We start from the raw sequence: 22,232 nt of genomic DNA on the forward strand, positions 1-22,232 counted from the left end.
CTGACTTCATTCAGTCCAACAGGAACTCTGCTGCGTTTTAGAAAAAAGTACATGTGTGGAAAAGCACATGGAGAAAAGTTAGCATCCGATAACTGGATAAATGTAAGTAAATTTAGATGGGCTAGTCTAGTTTCCTGGTTTACAGAGAAGGGAAAGAGACCCAAAGAGGTTAAACGAGGGACTCGAAGGAAGACAAACTGGACTAAGGAAGTGAACGCCTGAAGAGGGAGGACACGGCGCCTTGGGAGACGACTCCAAGCCCATTTTCCTTCCTCCGTCCCCCTGCTGAGGGGCGCACCATCTTCCAGGGTCTGCGGCTTACTCTGGCAGCTGCTGTGCCAAAACCACCAAGTCCCCCGCCTGCAACAGCCTCCCAGCTTGTCCTCCTCTTGTCTGCTCTGACCCTGGGCCCTCTGACCCTCAGGGCTACCAGGTGAGCCCGCCCAGAGCAGCAGACACCGGGGGCCGTGGCCGGTCTCCGTCCACCGATTACAAGGCGTCTCTCGGAGAGCTACGCTGGCGTCATGAAAAGCAGAAAAGTCTCCTAAAATACGACCCGGAATGTGGCTCTATCTGGGCTACCGACTAGGACCCTGGTGAGGCGGCCATTCAGAATCTCGGCCAGCGTCAGGGATACCCTACCGCAGGGGGCCGGCCCTCCCTCTCAGACACACCCCCGAATCCCCCCGCCCCCCAAGCGTTCCTCCTCGTCCGGCTGAGTGCAGAGGGTGCACCGAGGGCCCCGCCGTGGAACCCACACGGTCGTGGCCGCCCACCGCACCCCCGCGGGGCGGTCCTGGCGTGGAGGAGGGGCGGAGTCGAACCGGGTCCCGAGCGTCACACGGAAGAAGTGAGGTCCCGCGGTGGGGACTGCGTGGCTGGGGGAGCAGGTTCCGACGAGGATGCGAGTGCCAGCCTGGGGTGAGCAGGAAAGGGGAGGCCGGGCTGCGGGCGGGCGAGGCTGAGGAAAACCTGCAGAGGCCGCTCCTGGCCTCATCCGTCCCTGCAACAGGGCCTGTGGAGGTGATGGACGCGCGGGGGGCGTCACGCGCTGGCGGACGACGGAGATACGTGGCGGATGATGGGGGAAGCTGGGAGGCGCGCTCACCTTCTTCACCGCTGGCTGGAAGTGGAAGTCACCGGCCTCCTTCAGGTCCAGCCAGATCATGGGCATGCGGGGTACGGCCTCCATGGCGGCCACCGCCCGCTGGCCACCGGGCCGCTCCCCTGGCTGCTCCAGCTGCTGGCTCAGCCGCGCGCACAGCCCCGCCCCTCCACGCCGGAAGTCACTCGTCACGAGGGCCTGCGAGATGTCGCACGGCCTGCCGGGAGTTGCAGTCCTCACTCGTGCAGCCTTCCGCAAGGGCGCAATGTTTGATGCGCATGCGCAGTCTGCCTGCTCGGAGAACGCGCCTGCGGAGACGAAAGGGTTTTTGGGAATAGTAGTCCTTCTCCGCTGAAGTGCGAAGCGCGGTGATGAATCGTTTCCTCCTACGGGGCTCCGGCAATTCTCCCTCTGGAGAAAGGCGTTAGGGAGTTCACCTGCGGGCCTGTAGCCGCTCAAGCATTGTGGAGGGCCGTGGAGGACTGGGGCAGGTACTAGGGGAGGAGGGGGAGGGGTAGAACGTGGCAGGCGAGCCGCTGAGGAAAAATGAAGTGAAAACAATCCCAGGGAAAGTGTGGAGGAGACCCGGAGGCTAAGGGGGCGGGGCGGGGGGGTATGTGTGTGTGAGACAGTCCTGAAGACCCGCACCTGCTGCGGAAGCTCCAGAAGCCCAGCATCGTGCACCTCAAAGTCCCGCCCAGACCCTGAAAACCTCCCAGGTGCTCCCAGCCCTCCCCCAGGGAAAGCTCCCAGGAGAATTCTCTCTCAGGACCAAAGGGGTTACCTGGCCTGATGACATGGGGCAATAAAACCTTCACAGGGAAGCCCCTCTGCACTGCCCAGCTCCAGCAGATCGGGAGGAATTTGCTAATTTTCACCCAGCAGACGCTAGGACTCCCCATCCTTTGTCCTGGAGGAGAGGGGGAGGTGGGTAAACAGACTCCCTTAAAAACCTAGGGAGTCCAAACTGCGGCTCAGCCCTCTGCCTCTGCTGAGCCGCTGGCCTGGCCTGCCCAGGTGTATTCTCTCCGTTCAACCATGTACCCTCTCCCCCAGTCCGAGCCACTGGGCGCTCGCTCTTTGTCGCTTCCATTCTGACCAATGCCCCATCCCCAATAAAGCCTTATCACCCCGCGCGCTGTCTCACGCCACTGCTTCCACGGCCTTTTCTCCAGTGACGCAGCGAAGGAAGAAGGAGGGGCTGGACACATGCTTGCACAGCCCAGCGTGGGAAGCAGGCCAGCCTAGGTAGGAGAGAAAGGCGCGTCCATGGGTGAGGACGTCCGTGTAGAGGCCATCTGGCGGGGAAGCAGACCCGGAGCCACAGATGGCTGGCGTGGGTGACCTGGAGCAGGTGATTGTGGCTGGCAGCAGACACAGACTGAGTTTTGTAAGATGGAAAAGAGTTCTGAAGATGGCCAATGGCGGTAGTCTCTCAACAGTGTAAATGCTGATGAACTGTACACATAAAATCAGTTAAAATTGTAACCTTTTGGGCCAGCATTGTGGCGTAGAGGGTAAAACTGCCACCAGCAACGCCAGCATCCCATTTGGGCTGCTCTACTTCAGATCCAGCTCCCTGCTGCTGGCCTTTGAAAAGCAGCGGACGATGGCCCAAGTACCCCGGCCCCTGACACCCATGTGGGAGACTTCAAAGAAGCTCCTGGCTTCTGCCTAGCCCAGCCATGGCTGTTGCGGCCATCTGGGGAGTGAACCAGTAGATAGAAGATCTCTTTGTATCTCTCCTTCTCTCTCTGTAACACTGCCTTTCAAATACATACGTCTTTTAAAAAAAAAATTGTAAACTTTATACTAGGTATTATTTACCACAGTAAAAGAAAAAGAAAATGCAAATGTTGCAGAACTTTTTCTTAAGGAAAAAGAAAAGTTGACCAGCATCTTAAAAGAGCTTGTTTGTGCCGACACCGCAAGGCACAAGGTGGAAGATTAGCCTATTGAGCCGCAGCGCCGGCACACCAGGTTCTAATCCCGGTCAGGGCACTGGATTCTGTCCCGGTTGCCCCTCTTCCAGTCCAGCTCTCTGCTGTGGCCTGGGAGTGCAGTGGAGGATGGCCCAAGTGCTTGGGCCCTGCACTCACATGGGAGACCAGGAGAAGCACCTGGCTCCTGCCTTCGGATCAGCGCGGTGTGCTGGCCGCAGCGGCCATTGGAGGGTGAACCAACGGCAAAGGAAGACCTTTCTCTCTGTCTCTCTCTCACTCACTGTCCACTCTACCTGTCCAAAAAAAAAAAAAAAAAAAAGAGTTTGTTTGTGGAAGACCATCATGGGGTCACCTAATCAGAGGTGAAGGAATTGAAGATAAGGCCCATGACCTGCAAAACTCCCCTGCACAATTTATAGTGAATGAAATGCAAAAGCATAAAGCAGTGTGCCTTAGGGCTCTCAGAAGGAGGCAGCAGCTTGGCCACAACATGCAGCCCGGGCCCCAGATATGAGGCCAGCAAGGCGTCAGGATTAAGCAGTGTCAGTATGGGCTAGAATAGGAAGAGAGAGAGGCAGGGTTGGAGTGGAAAGACCTTGCAAGGCAGGAAGAACCTACAAAGGTGCGCGTTACACATGGGTGGAAGAGCAGCTGTGAGAGGGAACTCTAGCCAGGATTTATATGAGCCAGGCAGATGCATCGCCATCGTGTATGTGAGCTGCACAGAGTGGCACCTGTGGCCCTGCTGTGTTTCCTTCCTTAGGCCTCACTTTCCTCGGTACAGTGGGAACACTTTGGTCCCACATTGTGCTTCTGGTGTTGAAATACAACAACAGACATAATGTGCCCTGTGAGTTCCAGGGAGTATAAGTTTGCTGGATTCCCGTGACAAAATACCACAGACTGAGTGTCTTACACAACAGGCATTTATTTTGTCACAATTCTGGAAACTAGAAGTCCCTGATCAAGTGGACAGCAGAGTTGGTCTCTTCTGCTGCCTCTGTCCGTGGCTTGTCAGTGGTCATTTTCTCCACGTGGTGACCCTGTCTCCTACTCCACTGGCTTCTGAGGTGCTGAAGGCTAGGACTTCCACATGCATTTGAGGAGGCACAATCAGCCCATAACATAGGATCACAGTAATATGAAAGGCCTCAGGGACCAAGAGGCCCCTCCTGGGCTTCAGGTGCTGTGGTCCTGAGGCAGGGGTGGACCAATGGAGGTGAGATAGCAGAAATGTATCTGGGTGTCTTCCTAACACATTTCCCAGCAGAGTCAAGTGTGAGATTCCGTGGTACCAGGAAGAGTCAGCCCCATCACAAGGGGGCAGCAAACATCCATGCAACTGGATCAACTCACTCCTCCCGGCACCCTCCCCATCATACGCTGCAGAGCTGGTGGAGGGCCCTCCAAGACACACACACATCTGCCTCCACTTCACTCATGTGGAAACTAAGGCCTAGATTGTGACGATGGCCACTCAAAGTCTCGTAGCATGTGGACTTAAGAGTCTGGGCTGAGGCAGGCATTTGGCATAGGGGTTATGATGCCATTTGAGTCCCAGTTACACTTCTGGTCCAGCTTCCTGCCAGTGTACACCCTGAGAGGCAGCAGGTGATAGCTCAAGTACTTGAGTCCCCGCTACTCGTGCAGGAGACCTGAATTGAGATTGTCAGCTCCCAGTTGTGACCTGGCCTCGTCCCAGCTGTTATGGGAATTTGGAGAGTAAAACAGTGAAAGAGAGCTCTCTGTCTCTCAAATAAATTGAATAAATAAATAAATACCACCAGCAATTGGATAAATCTACATTATATGCTTCCTGATACCTTAAGGTGAAGAGTTAAAAATTGTATATGTGTGGGTGTCAAAAGTTAAGCTTAAGCTTACAGGTTTAAACCTTCCTGGTGCAGCTGTGAAAATAAGACAGAGTAAAGTAGCACCTTGACAGTAGGGACTCCATTTTGGAGCACTTGAGACTGCATTCTGGGAAAGCACCCCCCCCACCACTGTGAGACTCTGGTCTGAAACTATGATCTCAAATAGTCAGACAATAGCAGTGCACTACACCACCCTTGGCAACGCACAAAAACCCCCTAGCATGATTGCTCAAGCTTAAAAGTAGAAAGGTTGCACCTGGGTTACCTGGGCTAATAATGAAGATGTGATTTGTCTATGTCTTAAAATCATAATTGCTGATTGTAAGATTTTAGCAACCGCTTAGCAACCGTGTATTCTCTCCCCCATCCCGATTTTGCGGTTTTTGCCTTTATAAACCCTATGCTGTAGTTCCTCACTGCTCCTCTGTCCTTGTCAGAGGGCCCCAACATGTTGGATCAATAAATTTAACCCTTTGCTGGTTGCATGAGAGAATAAGTCTCTTGGAGTCGTTCCTCAGGCGGTGGGCTTTTTCAGACCCTAACAAAGGCTAAAGCACCAAAAATGGACAACCCTGATCTAATCATGAAGAGCCATCAGCTAAACCCAAACTGAAGAACATCCTATGAAATAACTGGTCTATAATTTCCAAAAACATCAGTTTTATAAAACACAAAGAACTATTGTTGCAGATTAAAAGATACTAAAGAGACATGATAACCAAATTTAACATATGACATGGTATTTCTTTGGCTCTAAATTAGGGACATTACTAGGACAATTTATAAAATCTGATTAATATCTGTAGATTTCATACTGGTAGTCTATCATCATTAATTTCCTGAATTTGATAATCATCCATTTCGTAATGCATACATATTTTAGGAAATACATGCTGAAGAATTTAAAACTGAAAAGGCATCATTCTGCTCCTTATTCAAAGGGCTGGAGGTAGGAAGGATAAGAGTGTGTGTGTGTGTGTGTGTGTGTGTGTGCGTGGGTGCATGGGGAGGGTAGAGAGACACTCAGATATAAAAATGCTAACGTTTGGGGAATTTGGGTGAATATTATGAAGGAATTCTTTGCATTATTCATGCAACTTCGCAGTGTCAGTCTGAAATTACGTCAAAGTAAAAAGAAATCAGAAATAAAGTGAACAGAGGCTGGTGTTGTGGGCACAGCAGGTTAGGCCACTACCTGCAACACTTGCATCCATGAGAGTGCTGCTTTGAGTCCTGTCTGCTCTGCTTCCTATCCAGCTCCCTGCTAATGCACCTGGAAAAGCAGTGGAGGACGGCCTAAGTGCAACACCTAGTGGGAGACCCAGATGGAGTTTAAGGGTCCTGGCTTGAGCTGGTTGTAGCCATTTGGGGAGTGAACCAGCAGGTGAATGATTTCTCTCTCTGTCTCTGTGTGTCATTCTGCTTTTCAAGAAAGTAAAATCTTAAAAAAAAAAAAAGTGAACAGACAAAACCAAATTGGGAGAAGATGTTTATGAGACACATAACCAAAAAAGAATCACCATCTAAAATATGTAAAGAATTCTCAGGAGTTCTCCAGAAAGACAAGAAGGGGCACTGTGGTGCAATGGGTTAAACCCCGGTCTGCAGAGCCGACATCCCATATGAGTGCCAGTTTGAATCCCGGGTGCTTCACTTCCGATCCAGCTCTCTGCTATGGCCTGGGAAAGCAGTAGAAGATGGGCCAAGTCCTTGGGCCCCTGCACCCATGTGGGAGATCTGGAAGAAACTCCTGGCTCCTGGCCTCAGATCAGCCCAGCTCCAGTCGTTGTGGCCATCTAGGGAGTAACCCAGCGGATGGAAGACCTCTCTCTCTCTCTTTCTCTCTCTCTCTCTCTCTGTCTGTCTCTGCCTCTGCCTCTCTGTAAATCTGCCTTTCAATTAGATAAATAAATAAGTCTTTAAACAAAAAAGAAAGAAAGAAAGAAAATGGTAAAAGAAAGCAACTACGACTTGGATGGGAACTCACAGGAAGAGCTCAACCTGCATAAAAGTTGTCCCACCTCATCAGTAATCAGGAAATACAAACTCAGACTATGCTGAGAGACCGCTCTGTAGCCATGGGGGGCTGGGTACACCTCCATCAGTAATAAGTGCACTAAGTCAGCAAGAGGCTCATGAGCTGGCAGCACTCCAGCAACTCGCTGTGTTGGGCACTTTGTCCCTGGGAAAGACTCCAACTTAGGGCTTTAAATAGGTAGGAAAGGAAGAGGGTGGTAAGAGGCCTCTGAGGTCCATCTACAGATCCCTCCCCGCCTTCAGCAAGAGGTGGCATGGCCACAGCGTTGCCACAACACGGCCACAATCCATGAAAGCCCAGCAGAAGACTTGAACTTGCTTTCCTTGCTCAGAACTGGTTTTAATTCTTGCAGCCCTCTTGTGCCAGTGCCTGGGGATGGAAAGGGAGCAATGGAGGGTTTATGCCTCTCCTGCCTAGAACAAACTTCCAAGTTCAGGCCGTTGATAGGGAGGGCTTCCCAGTCAGATGGGGCTGTTGGGATTGCCCACGCATACCTTCCTAGGTTGCCCAGTGCTGGTGGTGAACAATAGCACAACCAGTTGTGGCAGAACCTCAAGACATCCTGGCCTTTGCAGTGAGAAACCAAGTGAGGCCTTTCTAGCCAAGGTCTCCAAACCTGTGGGTCGTGGGGGAGTGCTGTCCACGGTGCTGGTTTTGGAACATCAGGTGTGTCCCCACAGGACCAATGTGGCCATAGCTGCTTTCTCCACCCTACTGCACTTGCGCAGACAACTTAAGCAAGGGTTCTGTGTCCACCTCCTGGCCACCCTATTACAGCAATGGGAAGCTGAGGCCCAGGATGGGCAAGGACTTACACCAGGACCACTGGGTACATATGAGTGTCCTTGCAAAAGTTCATGGAAAATTGAAATTAGGTCATCACTTTATTTTTGTGCAAACAATTTTGAAATATCTGTGTAATTTTTTTTCATAATGCATACCCTCCATGAACTTTCTGAAGACCTTTTGTATTTGTGGGCTCCCATGTGACATTTCAAAACAGGTATACATTGTGTAATGTTCAAATCAGGGTAAATACATCTATCTCCTCAAACTTTTATCACTTCTTAGTGGTGAAAACATTCAAAATTCCTCTTGTTTTTTTTTCAGAGATACAGTATTGTATTGCTGTCTGTGGTCACCCCACTGTGTATAACTTAGTGCCCAGTGAGCAACCTTCCCATCCCTGCCTCTTGGGAGAACTTTGTGCCTCAGCCATCTCAAGGGGCTTGTGGGAGCCATGGGCCACTCAGAAGGAGTCCAGGGCCTCAGCTGCCTGGAGTGCTGGCTCCATGCACAGTAGGTGGGAGTAAGTCACTGTGGAGTGCACCCACTCACCTGACTGGGATCTCCTGCCTCCTGCAGGTGGAGAACTTTGCCCTGAGGTGAGACGGGGTATGTCCACACCTGCCTCTTCCATCCTCCAGCTGCCACTGCAACCTCGGGCCCCAAGGTCAAATCACCTGCTAGGTGGATCTTGGAGAAACTTGCTAGAGGCTTGGAATCTTGTCCCCACTCTCTCTCTGCAGCTCGGCTTCCAGCAGCCAGAGGATGTGGCAAGTGACATTGTCCAGAACTGGAATCCCAGCATCTCCAGCTCTTTTTTTTTTTTTTAATATTTATTGATTTTTTTGTATTGATTTTTCTTTTTTATAAAATTTTTTAGTTTAATTTTAACTAGTTTTTAACAGATTCAATGTGATTTATAGATACAATTCTAAGAATGTAATGATATTCTCTTCTTCCACCTTCCCTGTCTCCTTCTCTCCCACCATCTTTCCTTCTCCTTTTCTTTTTTTTTTTAGATTTTGAGATAACATGTTTTAAATTTACATTACACTGAAAAGGTTTAACACTACACCAAATAAGTTTAAACAAAGATCTTAATTAAGTGGGAATACAGACAACAGCTATAAATAATAATTGAATAGAAAAATTACCATTTCACCCATATACAGTAAATTTTAAAGTAATTACAGATCATTAAAACTATAGTAGTATAACATCCTAACCATTGGTTTGACAAGGTAAAAAAAATTTACAAAACTATATTTGCAGAAATACTGGTACACAGACATTTCTTTCTTTCTTCTTCTTTTTTTTTTTCTGTTTGTCTTTTAAATTTTAACTCCCATATATAAGGGAGAATATGTGGTATTTGTCTTTCTGGGTCTGGCTTACATCACTCAACATGATATCCTTTAGTTGCATCCATTTTGCTGCAAATAGTAGCATTTCATTCTTGATTTATTGATTTATATGAAAGACAGAGTTACAGAGAGAGGTTGAGACAGAGAGAGAAGTCTTCCATTCACTGGTTCACTCCCCAGATGGCCGCAATGGCCAAATCTGCACGGATCTGAAGCCAGGAGTAAGGAGCTTCTTCCGGGTCTCCCATGCAGGTGCAGGGGCCCAAGGACTTGGGCCATCTTCTACTGCTTTTGCAGGCCATAGCAGAGACCTGGATCAGAAGTGGAGCAGCCAGGACTAGAACCAGTGCCCACATGGGATGCTGGCACTGCAGGCAGCAGCTTTACCTGCTACGCCACAGTGCCAGCCCCTCAGCCCAGTTCTTAACCTCCAGGGCCTTAGTTTCCTCATCGGTAAAATCTGATTAATGGTTGCCCCTTGTCCATCCTTGGCAGGGGTAAGAACTCCAGGGCATGGTAGGGCTCTTAGCTGCACCTCTGGGTGATTGGGCTTCCTCTGCCTTGCATGCTGGCCCAGGCGCCTTACCTGCATTAGCTCTATGTCTGCCTTACAGATGGGGAAACGGAGTCCCAGAGACACTAAGAAGCATTAGGGTGAGGAGAGGGAGGATAGAAATTGGATAATAGGTAACAAACACAGAGAGAAGGAATGAATTTAATGTGGGTGACTAATTTACAATAATGTAGCGCATGTTTTATGAAGAACTGGACAAGAGGAACTTGAAGGCTCCAAACATAGAGAAATGATAAGATGGAAATGCTAACCACTGAACAGATCACTATATACTCTGTAAAACCAATAAATACAGTGAAATATCACACCACACGTATCACACATATGTAAAAATATTGCATGTTAATCAAAAAACATATAAAACCCTCATGGAAAGTTAAAAAAATCATAAGAAAATAAACATTAAATCTAAACTGTTTAGCCGGCGCCGCGGCTCACTAGGCTAATCCTCCACCTAGCGGCGCCGGCACACCGGGTTCTAGTCCCGGTCGGGGCGCCGGATTCTGTCCCGGTTGCCCCTCTTCCAGGCCAGCCCTCTGCTGTGGCCAGGGAGTGCAGTGGAGGATGGCCCAGGTGCTTGGGCCCTGCACCCCATGGGAGACCAGGAGAAGCACCTGGCTCCTGGCTCCTGCCATCGGATCAGCGCGGTGCGCCGGCCGTAGCGCGCCGGCCGTGGCGGCCATTGGAGGGTGAACCAACGGCAAAGGAAGGCCTTTCTCTCTGTCTCTCTCTCTCACTGTCCACTCTGCCTGTCAAAAAAAAAAAAAAAAAAATCTAAACTGTTTAGTTTTATTTATTTGAGAGAGAGAGAGAGAGAGAGAGAGAGAACTTTCATTTGTTTGTTCACTCCCCAAATACCTACAAAAGCCAGGGCTGAGCCAGGCCAAAATGAGGAGCCTGAAACTCCCAGGAGGTGCATTAGCAGAAAGTTGGATAGGAAGCAGAGTAGCCAAGACTCAGCCAGGCACTACAATATGGGATGTTGGCATCCCAAGTGGCAGATTAACCTGCTGTTCCACAATGTCCAACCCTCAGGTTATTTGTGTTTTTTTTTTTTTTAAAAGCAGTGGTGGGGTGACATCTCTTGTGACGCTGGCATACCTTACAGGTGCCAGTTTGAATCCCAGCTGCTCCACCTCTGACACAGCTCCCAGCTAATGCACCTGAGAAAAAAGATGGCCCAAGTCCTTTGGCCCCTGCACCCATGTGGGAGACCTGGAAGAAGCTCCTGGCTCCTGGCTTTGGTCTGGCGTAGCCCTGTTCATTGCAGCCATTGGGGGAGTGAACCAGTGGATAGAAGACCTCTCTCTCTCTCTCTCTCTCTCTCACTCTGCTTCTCCCTCTCTTTCTCTGTAACTCTGCCTTCAAATAATAAATAAATAAACATTTTTAAAAATGAAAAAAGGCGTTGGGAGGGTGGCATAGGTGGGATTTGAACCTGAGCCTATCACCAGAGTTGGTGGTGGAGGGGATGGAAGACACTGGCTGACTTAGACTAAGTTGAAAGAACCATGCAGGTCCTCAGAAGGAAACTGGGGCCCAACTGCAAGGCAGAAAGGGCAGGGGAAACGGATCCTGGAGAGGCCAGGCATCAGACAGCCTTTCTGATCTTTCACAGCTTCCCTGTCAATCAGTCGCCTAGACATTGTTTCAGCTCCAAGCTGTCTCCACCATGCTGGACTCCAGCTGTCACCAGGGTAATTTTTGTTAACATGTTTGGTTCTTGCTCCATGTGCTGAGGCCACAGAACAATCTGGTTCTCCTATTCATGGCAGCCTTTCAGAGAGAGTGGGGAATCCTGGGCACCTTGTTGCTCTTCTCTTCCCAATTCCCCATCACTCTGCAACTCACTCAGCACTCAGCTGTCTATGGTGGCCGACTGTCCTAACTCTTACAGGCCTCATTTTCCTCATCTGTCAATGCAACCTGAGCTTCTCAACTGGTGGGGAGCCATTTTTTTTTTAAGATTTTTTTTTCCTTTTTTTTTTTTTTTTTTTTTTTGACAGGCAGAGTGGACAGTGAGAGAGAGAGACAGAGAGAAAGGTCTTCCTTTGCCGTTGGTTCACCCTCCAATGGCCGCCGCGGCCGGCGCGCTGCGGCCGGCGCACCGCGCTGATCCGATGGCAGGAGCCAGGAGCCAGGTGCTTTTCCTGGTCTCCCATGGGGTGCAGGGCCCAAGCACCTGGGCCATCCTCCACTGCACTCCCTGGCCACAGCAGAGGGCTGGCCTGGAAGAGGGGCAACCGGGACAGAATCCGGCGCCCCGACCGGGACTAGAACCTGGTGTGCCGGCGCCGCTAGGCGGAGGATTAGCCTAGTGAGCCGCGGCGCCGGCCTCCATTTTTTTTTTAAAGATGTATTTATTTTACTTGAAAGTCACAGTTACACAGAGAGAAGGAGAGGCAAAGAGAGAGTGAGAGAGCGAGAGCAAGAGAGAGAGGGGTCTTCCATCTACCGGTTCACTCCTCAAATGACCGCAATGGCTAGAGCTGAGCCAATCTGAAGCCAGAAACCAGGAGCTTCTTCCAGGTCTCCCACGCAGGTGCAGGGGCCCAAGGACTTGGTCCATCTTCTACTGCTTTCCCAGGCCATAGCAGAGAGCTGGATCAGAAGTGGAGCAGCTGGAACTCAAACTGGTGCCAAAATAGGATGCTGGCACTGCAGGCGGTGGCTTTACCCACTATGCCACAGCGCTGGCCCCATGGGGAGCCATTTGTTTGGAGTTCATAAAGTCCAGGAACAAACACATTACAGAATCTAACACTTTCATTTCACTAGAGGCTTTTTTCTCCCCACCCCCAGGAAATGCAGAGCATTTCAATGTTAAAATAATTATGTACATGGGGCTGGCATTGTGGCAAAGTGGGTTAGGTTGATGCCTGGGTTTGAGTCCAAGCTGCTCCACTTCCAGCCCAGCTCCCTGCTAATGCATCTGGGAAAGCAGCAGAAGATGGCCCAAGTCCTTGGATCCTGTCAATCATGTAGGAGACCTAGATGGAATTCCAGGTTCCTGGCTTCAGCCTGGCCCAGCCCCAGCTGTTGCAGCCTTTGGGAGAGTACACCAGCAGATGGAAGAGTGTTTTCTCTCTCTCTCTTTAACTCTGACTTTCAAATAAATAGATAATTTTTTTTGATAGGCAGAGTTAGACAGTGAGAGAGAGAGAGAGAGAGAGAGAGAGAGAAAGGTCTTCCTTCCGTTGATTCACCCCCTACCACGGCCGGCGCACTGCGCTGATCCAAAGCCAGGAGTGAGGTGCTCCCTCCTGGTCTCCCATGCGGGTGCAGGGCCCAAGCACTTGGGCCATCCTCCACTGCACTCCCGGGCCACAGCAGAGAGCTGGCCTGGAAGAGGAGCAGCTGGGACAGAATCCGGCTCCCCAGCCGGGACTAGAATCTGGGGTACCAGCACTACAGGCGGAGGATTAGCCCAGTGAGCCGCGGCACCGGCCATGACAACCAATTTTTTTTTTATTTTTTATTTTTTGACAGGCAGAGTGGACAGTGAGAGAGAGAGAGACAGAGAGAAAGGTCTTCCTTTGCCGTTGGTTCACCCTCCAATGGCCGCCGCGGCCGGCGCGCTGCGGCCGGCGCACCACGCTGATCCGATGGCAGGAGCCAGGAGCCAGGTGCTTTTCCTGGTCTCCCATGGGGTGCAGGGCCCAAGCACCTGGGCCATCCTCCACTGCACTCCCTGGCCACAGCAGAGAGCTGGCCTGGAAGAGGGGCAACTGGGACAGAATCCGGCGCCCCAACCGGGACTAGAACCCGGTGTGCTGGCGCCGCAAGGCGGAGGATTAGCCTAGTGAGCCGCGGCGCCGGCCAGACAACCAATTTTTAAAAAATGTATGTAACAGGGGCCAGCACTGTGGCATAACATTTAAAGGCGGCCACCTGTAGTGCAGGCATCCCATATGGGCACTAGTTCAATTCCTGGCTGCTCCACTTCCGATCCAGCTCCCTGTAATGGCTTGAGAGAGCAGCAGAAGATGGCCCAAACACTTGGGCCCCTGCACCCGTGTGGGAGACCCAGAAGAAGCTCCTGGCTCCTGGCTTCGGATTGGGCCAGCTCTTTCCATTGCGGCCATTTGGGGAGTGAACCAGCGGATGGAAAACTTCTCTTTATCTTTCTGCCTCTGCCTCTCTGTAACTTCAAGTTTTAAATAAATAAATAAATCTTTTAAAAGGGGGGAGAAACGTATGTAACATTATGGATGTCAGTCTAAGTACAGCCTCAGGTTGGACTATCTCTTTATGAACTTGGCAGAGTAACTGTTACACACTGAATCCAGAGATTCTGGGCCAGCTAGAGATGCCACAGAGTCCTGGGCTATCAGAGTTGGAGGGGCCTCCTGTGGGGGCACTGAGGCCCAGAGTGAAGAGATTTGCCCAGCATCACACAGGTCTGCTACCCCCAGCTCACAGCTCTCACCTCACTCCTAGGCCCTGGTCTGTTGCCCAAACCTGCTTGCTTCTCTTAGTCAATGGTATTTCAGAACATTGGCCAACACTTGGTCACTAGCAAAGGGAAGGGGTGGCCCCCTTTCAGGAAGGCCCAGCCCTGCATGTCGCCAGCAGCCCTTGGGCAAGGTGGCCCAAGTAGCATCTAAAAAGGATCTGGGAACGGCAGGGCCCACAGAAGAAGCAATGGCAGGGGTCTGGAAGGTACTAGTGGTGCTGGTGGGCTTGGCAGTGGTGGCTTGTGCCATCCCCCGTCGCCGTCTGAGATATGAGGAGGTTGTGGCCCAGGCCTTGCAGTTCTACAATGAGGGGCAACAGGGCCAGCCCCTCTTCCGCCTGCTGGAAGCCACCCCACCACCTAGTCTGGTGAGTGTTTCTGGGGCCCAGGCCTGCGACGCGGCAGGTACCTCCTGCTTCACAGCTGAGAGGGTGACACAGCCTTAGGCAGGCACGAAGTACTTAGTTAACGTTAGCTGTTATTATTATTACGTTTCTCCCACCTGAAGGTAAGTCAAGAATGTAATCTTAGTCTGAAGACTGGCTGGCTGGCAAACTCGGGCCTTCACCTGTTGTGGGGTCTGGGGATCAGGCCTGCACTTGGTGCTGGGCTGGTGGGAATAGGCAGTTTTCTGTTGTTTCTTTAGAACTCCAAATCCAGGATCCCACTCAACTTCAGGATTAAAGAGACGGTGTGCATTTTCACTCTGGACAGACAGCCTGGAAACTGTGCCTTCAGAGAGGGCGGGGTGAGTCTTCCCTCCAGCCCCCAGCTCCTGGGAGCACAGGTCCCTTCCCTCTTGGTCTCAAGGGGAGGGCATTTGCCTCCTCCTACTGCATCCACTGCACCCACTGCACCTGAGGTCTCAATATGGAAGGCTTTTTTTTTTTTTTTTTTTTTTAGATTTATTTATTTGAAAGTCAGAGTTACACAAAAGGGGGGGGGGTGTGTGGAGAAGGGAGAGAGGGAGAGGAGAGGCAAGGGAGAGGGAGGGAGGGGGTCTTCCATCTGCTGGTTCACTCCCCAGACGGCTGCAACAGCCAGGCTGGGGCCAGGCTGAAGCCAAGAGCCAAGATTTCCATCCAGGTCTCCCTTGTGGGTAGCAGGGACCCAAGCACTTGGGCCATTATCCACTGCTTTTCTCAAGCCATTAGCAGGGACTGGATGGGAAGTAGAGCAGCTGGGACAGGAAACAAAGCCCGTGTGGGGTGCTGGTGTTGCAGGCTGTGGTTTTACCCACTAAGCCACCACACCCAGGCCCACTGTGAAAGCCTTTTTAAAGTCAGATTTCTCCTTATTGCTTCTCTATACCATAAATTACTACAAATCCTTATTATAAAATCAATACATGCTGAAAATGACTAAATATAAAAAGAAGAAAAAGTGACTATAACCCACCTAAAGATCATTGGTTTTTAAAAACTAAATCAGATAATAACATGTTCTTATTTTTGCTTCTCCACATTTAAAAAAAGTACTAGTTATTTTCTAATCTCCTGCAAATCCACTGCCCAGGGACAGATAAGTAACCGCGATGGCTGGTCCTCTGACTCCTGCACCCCATGCACTTTTACACACATGCGATTTCCTTTGGGTAGCTAATTCGCAGATGCCTTTCCCCGTTTAGTAATTCACACGGGCGCCCTTTATTTTGACGGGTTCACCTGCTAGTCCGCTTTCCCAGAGATCGCCTTACCTCGGGCTCTGGCTTGACGACGGATTTGGGAAAATCCCAAAGTGGGTCTACCTGGCCCTCGGGGCTCAGACGTCCCCGGACAGCCGGGCCTCCACCATTCTCGTGGGCGATGGCCCGGACACTTCCAGCCCCGGTCCCCCTTCCCCGCAGGAGGAGCGAATCTGCAGGGGCGCGTTCGTCAGGCGCAGGTGGGTGCGCGCTCTGACCCTCCGCTGTGACAGGGACCAAAGGCGTCAGCCAGAGGTGAGTTTGCGTGCGCGCTGCAGAGCCTCCCTGCCCCGCCTGCAGCCCTATCCCGGCTCGCCCGTGCCCTTAGCGGCGGCTCTTTCCGGGCCACCGAGGCCGCCTCAGTTTCCTCCTCTCGAAAATGGGGCCGGGGGAGCCCTTCGCAGTACAAGTCGCTGGAAGGGGAGAGGCTTGGAGGTTTAGGGGAGGGGATAGATCTTGATGATGGGCAGCAAGGAGAGACCTCTCTGGGGAGCTCCTCAGGATCTGCCCCCGCCCTGGCCCTGGGAAATCTGGAAACGCCCCCTGCCCCTAATCTCACATTGGCAGAACAGAAGCCAGGAGGGAAATGAGTCCCAGCGTCTAGGCCCGCCTGAGCCCTCTGGGCTCCCAGGGCGCCTCTGACTTGCCTGGGCCTCCCCATCCCAGCCTTGAGGGAGGGCCGCAGGCAGGGAGGGGATGGTGGGGACTAGGTGACAGTACCCTGTCTGCAGTTTCCTAGAGTCACTCGTCCAGCAGGACCCACAGCCTGAGGCAGCCGCCTTGAAGGCTCAGAGCACCAGGCTGCCGCCTGTGGTCCGGGACCTGTATGAGAATGCCAAGTACAACATCATCAGCAACATCCTGAGAGACTTCTAGCGCTGGGCAACGGAGCAGGTGCACTGCATCCCCAGCGCGACCTTCCCTTACCCGCCCGCCCGCCACGCCCGCCACCTTCAGCACCCTCTCTCCTGCACAGTCCAGGTTCTTTTTGTGCAGAACCCTGGGTAACCTCTGCTCTCTGCCCTTCATATATCCAGACACTTCTCAGGCCAGGGATGGGGGTGTGGGGGGAGGTCAGACCGCCCTTGGGTGAGAACCACAGGAGAGTCTCAATAAAATGCTTCTGAAAGAAACGACGGAGTGAATGGCTCGATGAATGACGTGGTAGGTGGTGGACTGGCTCAACTTGGGGTGAGGAGACCACCGAGGCATTCGATGGAGGATTCGGAACGGGGGGATCTGCCTCCCGTGGGTCAGGGCAGGGACCATGGAGAGAAACCGGAGATGGGGACAGAGGCGTCCCACCCAAGGGCTGACCTGAGGGTTCAAGGCGGAGTCATGTACCCCAACACTGCCTTAAGTTTCTTCATGCCCCTGCCTTTATCACAAAGCTCCCGCCAGAACTTCTCCCTTGAACCCCAGACACACATCAGACTGCCTCCTCAACACCTCCCTGTGGAGCTGGTCTCAGTACCTTTCCTCTAAGCCTCTTTTTTTTTTTTTCCTTTTCTTCCTTTTTTTTTTCTTTTTTTAAGATTTACTTATTTATTTGAAAGAGTTAGAGAGAGAGTTAGAGAGAGAGAGAGAGAGAGAGAGAGAGAGAGAGATTCCATCTGCTGGTTCACTCCCTGGATGGCTGAGCCAGGCTGAAGCCAGGTGCTTCATCTGGGTCTCCCACATGGGTGGAAGGGACCCTGTTGAACATCTTCCACTGCTTTTCCCAGGCCATTAGAAGGGAGCTGGCTAGGAATTGGAGCAGCCAGGACACTAATCAGTGCCCACATGGGATGCTGGCGTTGCAGGCCACGGTTTTATCCATAATGCCACAAGGCTGGCCCCTAAGCCTACCTTTCCTTCAGCCCCCCTAGTCAGCTGCTGACAACTTTGTCCACCCAAGTTACCCTCTTCCGGGTCTCACAAGTTACATCTGGTCCACCAGCAAACATTTGGTCTTGGTTTTCGATGTCTCCTCAACCCTGAGAACCGAACCAAACCTGGCGCACTGGTAGTTATTCAGCACGCACTTGTTGAATGGAGGAGTGCCCTCTTCGTCTCACTAGCATGCTCTTTCTTCAAGACTTGGACAGAACCGAATGAAAACTGTCTCGTGGCTAAGATGCCAGGTCGGATGCCATGTCCCATATCAGAGTACCTAGGTTCAGTACCCGGCTGCAGCTCCTGGCTCCGGCGCTCTGTTAATGCAGGTCCTGACAGGCAGTGGAGATTGCTACCCATGTGAGAGACCCAGATTGAGTTTTTGTCTCCTAGCTTCAGCCTGGTCCAGTTCCAAGCCATTGCAAGCATTTGGGGAGTGACAAACATATGGGAGCTCTGTCTGTACTTCTCAAAAACAAAACAAAACAAACAATAAACTCTAATTTCTGAGGCTGTAATGTAGAGTCCTGTATGAGTCAGCTTTCCATTCCTTTAACTAAAACACCTGAGAGGAGCTACTCAGGAAGCAAGGTTTATTTTGACTTGCAGTTTTATGGGTTCACAGTCTAAGATCAAACAGTCTGGTTGGTCTGACATTTAATGATGGCAGATGGTGGGATGCGTGCATAGGATCACAATGGGATCCAGGAAGCAGAGAAGGTAGGCCAAATTTGGCTTATAAAACAAATCCTCTTGTAAGAGTCTCCCACTAGGCCTACCTCCTAGATGCCATAATTAGATCAAGCCTCCAGTCTTAAGCATCAGTGTGAACATTAACCTTAATCCATTAACCATTAACATAAGACATTGGGGTTTAAATGTCTGCATGAATTTGGGGAGTCAAATGCTATTCAAATTGTAACAGGTCTTTAATACATCCTGAATTCATTTTTTAATATAATGCAAGATAGAGGTCTAGTTTCATTTCCTGGATGTGGACGTCTGATTTTCCCAGCATTGTTTATTGTAGAGACTTTTTTTTTTTAAAGATTTATTTATTTATTTGAAAGTCAGAGTTACACAGAGAGAGGAGAGGCAGAGAGAAGTCCTCCATCTGTTGGTTCACTCCCCAACTGGCTGCAATGGCCAGAGCTGCGCCAATCTGAAGCCAGGAGCCAGGAGCTTCTTCCGGTCTCCCACATGGTTGTAGTGGCCCAAAGACTTGAGCCATCTTCTACTGCTTTCCTGGGCCACAGCAGAGAGCTGGACTGGAATAGGGACAGCTGGGACTAGAACCAGCACCCATATGGGATGCAGCACCACAGGCGGAGGATTAACCTACTACGCCACTGAGCCAGCCCCCTGTAAGGTTTATATCAAGAAGTCTGCCATTAAGTGAACTGGGATACCCTTATAGGTTCTTTATTTTACCTTGAAGATTTGATAATTCTCTTTGGCTTTCACTTTGGAGAACTTGATTATATATGCCCTGGGGTAAACCTAATTGAGTTGACTATGACTGGTGACCTCTGATCTTCCTGTATCTGTTCAGTTGTATCTTTCTGTAGCTTTGGGAAATTTTTTGTCTCATCTTTTTTTAAAAAAATTTTTTTTGACAGGCAGAGTTAGACAGTGAGAGAGAGAGACAGAGAGAAAGGTCTTCCTTATGTTGGTTCACCCCACAAATGGCTGCTATGGCCAGTGCACTGCGCTGATTCGAAGCCAGGAGCCAGGTGCTTCCTCCTGGTCTCCCATGCAGGTGCAGGGCCCAAGCACTTGGGCCATCCTCCACTGCCTTCCTGGGCCACAGCAGAGAGCTGGCCTGGAAGAGCAGCAACCAGGACTGGAACCCAGCACCCATATGGGATGCCGGCACCGCAGGTGGAGGATTAACCAAGTGAGCCACGTTGCCGGCCCCTTGCCTCATCTTTGAATATGCTATTTCCCTGTTTGGCCTTCTCAAGTCCCTCTTAAACTCCAATAACTTGTGTATTTCCTCTTAAAATTCTGTCCCAAAGTTTCCATAAGCTTTCTTAATTCCTCTTGATTCTTTTTTTTAAAATATGGAACGCAAGTGTCATCCTTGCGCAGAGGCCATGCTAATCTTCTCTGTATTGTTCCAATCTTAGTATACTTTAAGATTTATTTCTTTATTTGCAAAGCAGAGTTGCAGACAGAAGGGAAAGACAGAGAGAGAGAGAGAGAGAGAGAGAGCGCGCTTCCATCTGCTGGTTCACTCTTCAAATGGCTGCAATAGCCAGGGCTGGACCAGGCTGAACCAAGGAGCCAGTAGCTTCTTTTTGGTCTCACATGTGGGTGCAAGGTCTCCCACATGGGAGGGCCATCTTCCACTGCTTTTCCAGGCCATGGCAGAGAGCTGGATAGGAAGTGGAACAGCTGGTACTCGAACCAGTGACAATACTGGATGCCAGCACTGCAGGCGGCTTTACCCTCTACACCACAGTACCTGCCCCGGTTGCTTCACTTTTGATCCAGCTCCCTCATAATGTGCTGGGAAGCAGTAGAAGATGGCCAAGTGCTGGGCCTCTGCACCCATGTGGGAGACCTGGAAGAGGCTCCTGGCCCTTGGCTTCAGCCTGGCCCAGCCCTGGTCATTGTGCCCATCTGGGGAGTGAATCGACAGATGGATCTCTCTCTCTCTCTCTCTCTCTCTCTCTCTCTGTGTGTGTAACTGTTTCAAAAACAAATAATAAATCTTTAAAAATTTTTTGTTATCTATAAGTTGCTATCTAATTGATTTCTGACACTTTATTTTGTTCATTAGGTAAAGTCCTAGTTCCCTGAAAGTTGGCATACATTGTCATCTACACATTGAAGGATTAGGAATTTTTCCCCGTCTTCATTATTTGGATTTGTTTTTGCATGATTTCTAGAAATTCTAAGCAGTCTGCTTATTTTTATCTGAGCTGTAAGCACTTCTGCTATTTCAGTAATAGACAGTACCCTAAGTCCTAAGTTAAGGTCAGCCCCAAGACTGCTGCTGGTGTGCTGTCACTGTTTCAGCCCTGGAGGGTACCCCGATTCCAGTTCTGTCCCAGATTCACAGTTGATATGTTCAGAATGAACCGCGGAAGTGTCTAAAAGGGGAAGTCTGTCCCTGCAGGGCTCTTCCTGGGGCCAGGGAAAGCCAAGACATCTCATCAGCAGGGCTGGCCTGTGGCCAGGCAACACAGGATTCCTCCTTGTTCTGGGCCCTCAACATGGAAGCACCAGCCCAGGTTCTTATGCAAGGCCTTCCCTTTTCCGAAATGGAAAATTACTCTCTCTGTGTTATGCAGCTTAGGGTTGAGGTAGCAATGTGGTGGGCAGTCTTGTGGCCACCAATACTACAATGCTAAATCGTAGCCCACAGCCCACCAAGACCAGCGCAGCACAAGAGTAGGACCGAGGCCCACACAGCCATGAGCTGTCTGCTGCTGAAGTGTGCTCACGGCCTGGGCCTCTGCCTCCTGACCACAAGTGATGCTTGCTGGGATTTAAATCTGACTGACGAGGGCAGCGGGTCTCCACCTGGCCCTGCAGAAGGCCTAAAGGCTCCATCTACTGGCACTGGCCTTGGGACAGGGATCATGAGGAACGACCCAGTATTGGGTTTTACCCACCAAACACTGAGTTCTAAGACATAGTCCTGTGTTCAGTTTTGTGCCCTACTTCCCGACAGCTGGGGTCTTGGTCCTTAGTATTGGCCAGAGGTTTAGAAGAGCTGATAAAAGTCAGTCCCTTCACCACCCATGCTGACACCAAACTGCATTGCACTTGAGTTCAGCAGCACAGAGCCCTGTGCAGTTTTCAACCAGGCCCTGGGCAGGTTGATGGTGAAATAGGTCAAAAATGAGTCTATTCCCCCAGGGAATGGGCTCGATGTGATGCCAAAGAAAACCAAGAGGCTCTGTGTGTGAAAGGCAGAGTTACACACAGAGAGGCAGAGGCAGAGAGAGAGGTCTTCCATCCCTGGTTCACTCCCCAGATGGCTGCAATGGCTGGAGCTGTGCCAATCCGAAGCCAGGAGCCAGGAGCTTCTTCCTGGTATCCCACATGGGTGCAGGAGCCCAAGGATTTGGGCCATTTTCTACTTCTTTCCCAGGCCATAGCAGAGAGTTGGATTGGAAGTGGAGCAGCCAGGACTCAAACCGGTGCCCATGTGGGATGCCAGCACTGCAGGCAGTGCCCTCACCCGCTACACCTTGTTCATTGTTTGCCAGATGCTGGGGGATGAGAGGTTCTTTTGCTTGGCTAAGGAGGATCCAAAGGTTCCGTCTGTAGATACTGGCATGTGGACAGAGGTCATGGGGTCCTGACACTGGGTTTTAGACTGGCAGGTCTCATACTGGATTTCGAGTCTAAGTTCTGGACTTAATTCAGTTCCCCTCTCCCAGCTGGGAGGCACAGAGTCTCTCTTCAGTCTGTTGCTTGGAGCTGGGAGAGGGATGACACGGGCAGCTCTTACCGTCATCAATGTGTCTTTTCTTATTGTCAGACTAAAGCTGGAAACTGGGGTCTCTCCTCCGGCTT

The 22,232-nt window shown here is 50.9% G+C and overlaps 2 protein-coding genes and 1 pseudogene across 3 annotated transcripts in view; 1 reads left to right on the forward strand and 2 right to left on the reverse strand.

The window, feature by feature from the left end:
- The window catches only part of PTPN23 (protein tyrosine phosphatase non-receptor type 23), a 40,838-nt gene extending 39,488 nt beyond the window's left edge, over positions 1 to 1,350 (reverse strand). Inside the window, exon 1 of the mRNA XM_002713335.5 lies at positions 1,109 to 1,350. Coding sequence (XP_002713381.1) covers positions 1,109 to 1,192 — 84 coding nt within the window. The 5' untranslated portion in view covers positions 1,193 to 1,350. The remainder of the gene's footprint in view (positions 1 to 1,108) is intronic.
- A 12,879-nt stretch (positions 1,351 to 14,229) lies between these two features.
- Positions 14,230 to 16,957, forward strand: LOC100009166 (leukocyte protein). Of its 2 annotated transcripts, none has more exons than XM_008260453.4 (4): positions 14,230 to 14,508; positions 14,787 to 14,888; positions 15,987 to 16,079; positions 16,581 to 16,957. In XM_008260453.4, the coding sequence occupies exons 1-4, from the start codon at positions 14,329 to 14,331 to the stop codon at positions 16,698 to 16,700; spliced, it is 495 nt and encodes a 164-aa protein (XP_008258675.1). In that variant the 5' UTR covers positions 14,230 to 14,328; the 3' UTR covers positions 16,701 to 16,957.
- A 2,799-nt stretch (positions 16,958 to 19,756) lies between these two features.
- LOC127492533 (U6 spliceosomal RNA) lies at positions 19,757 to 19,845 on the reverse strand (annotated as a pseudogene).
- Positions 19,846 to 22,232: the final 2,387 nt, after the last annotated feature.

This window comes from Oryctolagus cuniculus, chromosome 10 (assembly GCF_964237555.1).
Source record: "Oryctolagus cuniculus chromosome 10, mOryCun1.1, whole genome shotgun sequence".
In the NCBI taxonomy this organism is placed as follows: Eukaryota; Metazoa; Chordata; class Mammalia; order Lagomorpha; family Leporidae; genus Oryctolagus; species Oryctolagus cuniculus.